Raw genomic sequence first — 7654 nt, 5'->3', positions numbered from 1 at the left:
GCATGGTGAAGGACCTGACGTATTTTTTCAAACACACCTTCTAGAGTTCTAAATCAGTTCTTCTGAACATACACACATCTTTCCTCCTGGGCTAGTGAACAAAGCTGTTGCCCCATGTCTTTTTCCTTGCCTAGGTGTGGGATGAGAGACTGGCCAAGTCCGCAGAAGCTTGGGCAGCACAGTGTATATGGGACCATGGGCCACCACAGCTGATGAAGTACATTGGTCAGAACCTCTCCATTCACTCTGGCAGGTAAGCAACCCACAGGTGTGATGGGACCATGCAGGTGTCCTTCATTTGTACCAACCGGGGTTAAACTCCTTTTCCTCTCCAGACCTGAGGAGAGGAGAACTTCACAGCCTTACCCTGTAAGAACAAATGCCAAATATAAGGAATAAATGGGAGGAACTCTTCAGAGAACAAAAATGGACGTTGTTCCATTGATTCTATTAATAGGAGCCTTCAGTTTGTTCTAGAGTGTGAAGGGGATCTCTGTCCATGGCATGCAAGAGAGGTTAAAATGGGTATTCTTGTGGACCCATTTAGACTAAGCATTTACTGCATGGCTGGCTGTGATAACAGAGTGCAGGCATTGACACACGTGGTCCCATCCAATCCTGTGTTCCTATTATTTACGGCCAGTTTCTCATGCAGAAATTGAGAACAAAATAAAAAACATCACTGTGATTGAGTGGTGGAGTAAGGACCTAGTGAACATGAGCCACGTCGACAGGATCTCTCTTTTACATGGGGCCAATGTATGGTCCTTCACACTATGCAGATATTCTGAATGAAGAAGTTGGTTGTCTCAAAGCTTGTTTTTTTAAAGACATAAAGGGTACAAGAACCAGAATTCACCACGGTAAAACTAGAGTCTTACTGGGGAGCTTCACATCCATCGTCCCATTCTGGTTCTGTCCAATTATGGATCTGCCCAACCACATTCAGATTCATTTCTGATGCAACTCATTCATTTCAGACACCGAACTGAAGTTGTCCCATAACTTTTAGATCAGATGGTGGTGCCTAAACAGACTCACCTAAATGGGACTAGATGTATTGAGTATGTGCACATGAACCAATTACCGCAAGGTGCTAGAGGACAAACTCGCAGGGGAAGTGGGGTAGTCTGCCTTTCATGTATTACAGATCATAAGTATATACGTGAACAGTCACTGAAGAGCAGACACATAGGTTCACGCCTGAGCTTAGCTTTGCTTTAACTTGTTCACATGCCCATACCCACAACATTTTCATTAAACTGGAAGAGTTCTTTGTTTTTCTAGTTTGATAAATTTCTCAGTCCAGCACTTTAAATAGGCACCATTCAGCCATAGCCAGGCCACCTTGTGATCCCTGCTTATATGTAATTTCTCACAAGAAAGTTTACTCTTAGATGCCAGAACTTTGCATTGTGACAAAATTCTCACCAAAGTCCCTGTTCTGGGATCGTTCTGACATATTGATGAATTCAAAAGTTGGGAGGTACTGCAAGATGAGCACTAAAAAGTCTGGCCTGCAATGAGCATCTTTATTTTAGAGAGGCTCATTGGGGGTTTCTGGGCTCAAAATGGGTTTAGCGGGCTTCTTTCCACAACTCTCTCCCAGGCATCCTTGAAGCCTGGTATGTGTGCTTTCTCTCTGCCATTATGTTTTCCCTGTACAGCCTCATGGAAGGAAGGGATTCAGGCAGCCTGAAAGGAAAATCTTGCCATGTTTAAGGTTATAGGGTGGTATTGGTCATTTGATCCAAGCTATGGCAGGAAAATATTTGGGTCTAGGAGGGAGAGAGAGAGAGAGGCTGTCTATCTATTGTGAGGAGCACTGGTCACCACATCACTGACAAAGACAAGCCCACTGCAGACAAAATGATTTTAGTTAAGAATAACTGTTGCCATGAACATGTGCAGCTGAACTGCTGAAGCCCTTGGCACTGGCAGTGATTCTGAATTACAGTAGCAGTGGAAAGTCTCAGAGTTGATTTGGACTTCTCACAAAACAAAAGTTGGAGGGCATGTCTCAGCTTCCTCAGCAGAGCCAGAGCCACTCAGCTGCCAGTGGCCTTAAGAGACCATTACTATACAGAGAAATGCATTGGCAACAAGTGTTCCTAATATTGTGATTGAAAAAGTTTGTGTTGAGCTCTCACTGCAGGATGAAAGTGGCTGTTGAAAACCCCTGGGCAAAAAAACCAAAGAGCATGGGGTAAATCAGCAAATGTAGCAAGAAAAAGGAAGGTGATGGGCACTGAGTGGGAAAAGCTTGGATGCATCCAACATGCATTATCCTAATCACTGCCCTAGAAAACACATGCTCAGGACAAGTCTCCAGGTGAGCAGCCTGGGCAAGACCTCTCAGGGCTCACTTTTTCTTACTGTACATCCCAGACCTCTGAAGATGAGAGATAAAAAGCATGGCTAACTTGTGTGGTTTTCCGCAGGTACCGCTCAGTTGTGGACCTTGTGAAATCCTGGTATTACGAGAAGCAGCACTACTCCTTCCCTTACCCTCAGGAGTGCAACCCCAGCTGCCCTTCCAAGTGCAGCGGTTCTGTGTGTAGCCATTACACCCAGGTAGGAAGCAAGCATTACCTGGGGCATGGCAATGGCATTACCAACTATGACAGCTTCCCAGAGCCCCCGGTGCAACAGGAGCTTGTCAAGATCAGAGCTGTTGTTGTGTCATTGCAGGAGATCTGGGCAGTCCTTCTTTGCAGGACAGAATAACCTGCAGTCCTAAGGAGCAAACAAAGGCAGTAAAATGTGTTCCTCAGGGTAGCAGAGGAGGATGTGAGGCTTCACATGGTTCTGGTTTAGAAGCAAAAGCCCAAATAAAGTGACACAGCAAAAAATCCCAGCAGGCTCCCTGAGAAATCAATCCGTTGGATCACCCAGGTTTGTGCCTGGTTGAAGAGACAATGGGAGGCCTGGCAAAAAGCAGGTGCAGGTGCAGGCACTGCTGAGCCCTCTGGAGTACATCCAAGACAGGACAGGCTAAACACTAGTTCAGACCTCATCCTGCTACAGTAGCTTTTGGGGGCCACAAGCAGTGACACCCAGAAACAAGCAGAGGGTGCTCTGCTCTGCCCCAGCATCTGTCACTGGCCATAGATGCAATGTTCCCCCCTTTCCTCCTCCAACCAGTGCAAACACACACGTTAGAAAAGCAGTGTCCAAACAGCAGCTCCTCTCCTGGAATCAGTAGCTGCATTTTCCATTGCTCTGTGCACCAGGGGAGCTGCTGTCTGTCGCAGCTGGGCTAGCTGGAGGGAGGGAATGGCTTTGGGAAGCTGTCTGGTTTAAATCACGAAGGCAGGCAGAGGCCAGCATTCCTGATTGTTAGAGAGGCAGCTGGTGTTCAATGCCACTCCTTCTCTGTGGATACCTGGCAGCATACTTGGTCTCAGAGAGCTGTTCAGAGAGACAGAAACCCAGAGCTGCTGCCTTGTAGCACACACATCACTTTCATGTGAATAGGGTTGTTTGCATCCAAATGCTGGGGCCGTGTGCGCAGGGAGGTTTCTCCCCAGCTTCTGGAAGGCTCCAGCCAATTGGCTGCAAGGCTTCCTTTTTCCTCTAGGATTTGGCCTCAGTTTCCCCTCATTGCACTAGTAGCACCTCGAAGAAAAAAAAAATAGCCTTCCTGCCTTGCTGATCGTGAATCAGCACCTCCATGACAGGGCAGCTATTTATTGTGCAGCAGTGTCTGGCTTCCCAGTGAATACGGCCCCTTCATCCCCCAGAGCAGATCCAGGCGGAGAGCAGCCAGCACAAGGTGGAAAATGTTCTCTGACTTCCATGGTTCGTGGCAAAGCATTTCTAACCGTTAATTACCACTGTGCTGCTCAGCTCCACTGTGGGTCTCTTTCTGCTCAGCCTGCTTTGCCCTGATGATCCCTGCTCCAATATTTACAGGGTGTCTGCCACTTATGTACATGTTTCATCCCCTTTCCTCCAAACATGTCTGATGGTTGAATGTGTCTCAGTCCTGGGGCAGCTGTTATTGTTGTGACTTCCGGACTGTCTGGAGCAGCAGCATGAGAGAGTCTGGGAGGCAAGTAGAAAAATAACAGCTGCTTTTTACGAAGAGTTAAATGCCACGTGAGCAAGGTGGAAGAGCTTCCTACCTTCTCTCATGAGGACTCCTCCATTGGAGACACTTTCATCAGAGCTAAGGCTGGGTGGGTAATTCTGCAGTGCAAGCATGGCTATGTGTACCTGATCCCTTGTCCGATTCAGGTTGGAACCAGGTCATTAAAAACGAAACGGCTCAGATCTGTGCTGCTCGTTTCAGCTCAAGCTTTGTACAGGCAGGTGTCAGTTCTGGAAACATAGATTGTGGCCACAAATTGGAAATCACTGGCCAGGAGTGATAAATACAAGCAACAAAGCACAAAGGAGAGGCAGCATTTAGACAGCTGTAAAGAGAATCAGGCTGGTGAGATTTTCATCTCCAACTTGGAATGGGAGATTCCCAGGTCCCTTTGCTCTTGTGTATCAGGCTCCCTGGCTGTCCCTGTAGGAAGCTTCTGCTTTGGTGCCAGCTGCCTGGTGCTCATCACTGCTGCTCTCCTGTCTCCCGTGCAGATGGTGTGGGCTTCCTCCAACAGAATTGGCTGTGCCATCAACACCTGCACCAACATGAAGGTGTGGGGCAGCACATGGCGGCAGGCTGTATTTCTAGTGTGCAACTATGCCATCAAGTAAGTGAGCCAAGGAAAGTCTCCCTTGCAGATGGGAAAGGGGGTGAGGAGCTGGGGATTACTTAGTAGGGCTGTGCGAAATTTCGACAGGTGTTTCGCTTCAAAGCTGTTTCGATGCGTTTCAAGCTTGAAACAGTGAAATCAAAATGAAACAAAACAGCTTTGAAACGAAATAAGGGCACTCAAAACATTTTGAAAGTTTTGACACGTCTCGAGTTTTGAAGCCAGGCTTGCTTGCAGCTAAACAGAAACTAAAGAGAGGGAGGGGGAAGAGGAGGGAAGGACTGCTCTAATATTGACATGTGTAGCTGGCCAGTGACTGTGATCCTTCCCTGAGGTCCCTTCCAATCCCGGTGCTCTGGGAAGGATGGAAAAACAGCATAAAAGCATTGGTTGAACTGAGCTTTCTTTGTGCCTTGGGGTCAGGCTACTGAGCTGTCTTCCAGCAGCTCAGCAGCATCAGCACCTATGCATCTATCCCTTGAAACCTGATAGGCTTCATGGCCTCTGCAAGGGCTACCATGCCTGCTGTTTTCACCCAACCTCTGCCTTAACACACGCCTGTGACATGAGTTTTGCTTGTCACCACCTTGAGGTGCAGTTTCCCAGAACCCCCTGCACCTATTTCCTTGAAACCTGGCAGGCTTTGCGGCCTCAGCAGAGGCTACCGTGCCTGCTATTTTCACCCCCCTGTGCCTTCACATTTACAAGTGACATGAGTTTTGCTCTGAACAGTTCGAGGTGCAGTTTCCCAGAAACCCCTAAACCTATCTCCTTGAAGCTTGACAGACTTTGTGGCCTCAGCAGGGACTACCATCCTTGCTGTTTTCATTCAAATCAGGAAAGAAATGACAAAGTTATAGGCATTTTCATGATTCCCCATTATAGCCTATGGGCGAAACGTCGAAACAGTGAAATAGTTTTGACGAAGCAAAACAGAATAGTGCTTTGAAACAGTGAAACCAAACCCTGTCCCTTCAAAATGGTGAAACGGAAGTTGAAACGAAACGGTGCTGTTTTGCACAGCCCTGGCACTTGCTCCCCTCCCAGGGGATTTTTCTTTTTAAATAAGTATTGTGCCTTAGGCGTCATCTCTCACTGATCTTTGACTGAGGGACCTCTGACAGGAGAGGCACAAAGTTGAAGCTGTGACTTCTGTCTCAGCCCTTAACCATACAGTCACAGCCCTGCCTGTGAATATGATGACCCATACATACATTGCCTTTGCTCAGTCTGGCCTCTCCTATGACCACTATTAGCTCTATAGAGGGTTTTCCTTTGGGCTCCGAGATAAGCGTATACAGCCAATGTTGCCACAGGCAGCTCTGCTATCCTGACCTTGACTCAAGAGTCTTTTTGTTAACAAGCCTCATGTAACTGTTCCTTCATACCTGCAGAGCCCTGGGCACCAGGGGGTGGGCCTAACCCATCCTGTCTGGACACACCACTAGGAGTGGAGCTGACCCAGCAGTGGTGGCTGAGTTTAGTCTCACCGTGCCTCCAAAACGAGTGTGCCCCAGGCCACTGCAGTGTTTGTTTACAGAGAGTTGTTCACTGTGCAAGCATCAAAGGATCAAGAGCCAAGACAAAGCAGCTTCCAGGCTTTATTCTTCCCCTGACATAGTCGGTTCTGTCAGAACTGTGCTTCATGAGAGCGGTCATGAAGACCCAGGATAGGAGGCTGTGCACAAGAAGGCTATTACATGATAACAGGCCATCTTGGGAGACACTGGCAGTGCCATTTGAAGTTACTGCTTTGTTAGGTGCACCGTTAGCAGCACCTTGGTCAGTGCTCTAAAAATACAAGCCTCTCCCATTGGAGCTCCAGGCAAGCTCCCTGGACTAGTTCTAGGGTTCATAGCCTAGCACCAGGAGTCTGCCTGCATCCGGATGCACTTTGAGCAAGTGCACCTGGATTTCAACCTGATTTCAACCTGTCTAGGACAGCATGGTCCATCCAAGGCCTCCTACCCACATGCCTCCCTGTCTAGAGTACAATGAATCCAGATGTGACAGCCAACAAACTCCCAGGCAGTGAGTGATGTGACTCACCCACCACTGCTTCCTCTCTTTCCAGGGGCAACTGGATAGGAGAAGCTCCGTACAAGGTGGGGAGACCGTGCTCAGCCTGCCCACCCAGCTATGGGGGCATCTGCAGCAACAACATGTGTTTCACAGGACTGAAATCCAACAAAGTCAGCTGGTTCTAGGCCCCAGACCACTGTGCCAGGCTTCAGAGCAGTGGGAGAACCCGGGACAGGAGCCATGGCTGGTTGACAGGAAAGAATGGGAATTACCATGTACACCAAGGGTTATTTATGGCAGTGAAATCCCAGGCTGCTTTCTCTTCCGTCCCTCCACATTTGCCTCAGCTGCATTTAGGAAGCTTTAAGCAGTAAGAGCTGAACACTTCTCTATGACTGTTATATCCCAGCAGTCCCTGCTTCCCCCGTAGTGCTGTGTGGGGAATGGCTGAGCTGTCATTGTGTCTCTATATTTTTTCATACAGCTCTTTAGGGAATGCTTGTATTTTTTTTTTTTTAGCTCTGAGGGAAGTAGGCAAAAGCTTAGATTCGCAGGGCATAGATGTATCCAGGGAGCCCGTGCACTGCCCAGTTCCCAACTCTGCACAGAGGCAGAGACAGAAGGGCCCCTTCTTCTCACATGTAAGCCAGATGAGCAATGTAAATAATGATGAGACTTTCCTCTGAGCATCCCCCATAACTGAGTGACTGACTGGAGCAGCGAGGGCTCCATGGGCAGCAGTGTGCTCCAACGGTTCCTTGCAAGTGACTCCACATTCATCCTGCACAACTAGCAGGGCTCTTTTTCAGACTGTCATAATAAAAGTCTTGAGACCAGGGTACTTGTGCCTGTCTTCATGCTTGTTTTATCCGCGGAGCATGCAGCCCTCGCAGTGCAGAGCGGCACATCCACACTTGGTCCTCATT

At 48.3% G+C, this 7654-nt stretch overlaps 1 protein-coding gene across 2 annotated transcripts in view; it reads left to right on the top strand.

Moving 5' to 3' along the window:
* R3HDML (R3H domain containing like) overlaps window positions 1-7561 on the top strand; it is a 13058-nt gene extending 5497 nt beyond the window's left edge. For both annotated transcript variants that reach the window (XM_006016682.2, XM_006016681.2), the window contains exons 3-6: window positions 135-253; window positions 2442-2574; window positions 4588-4703; window positions 6781-7561. In XM_006016682.2, coding sequence (XP_006016744.1) covers window positions 135-253; window positions 2442-2574; window positions 4588-4703; window positions 6781-6913 — 501 coding nt within the window. In that variant the 3' untranslated portion in view covers window positions 6914-7561. The remainder of the gene's footprint in view (window positions 1-134; window positions 254-2441; window positions 2575-4587; window positions 4704-6780) is intronic.
* Window positions 7562-7654: the final 93 nt, after the last annotated feature.

Source organism: Alligator sinensis, unplaced genomic scaffold (assembly GCF_000455745.1).
Source record: "Alligator sinensis unplaced genomic scaffold, ASM45574v1 scaffold76_1, whole genome shotgun sequence".
In the NCBI taxonomy this organism is placed as follows: domain Eukaryota; kingdom Metazoa; phylum Chordata; order Crocodylia; family Alligatoridae; genus Alligator; species Alligator sinensis.
This window is presented reverse-complemented; position numbering and strand designations above follow the sequence as displayed.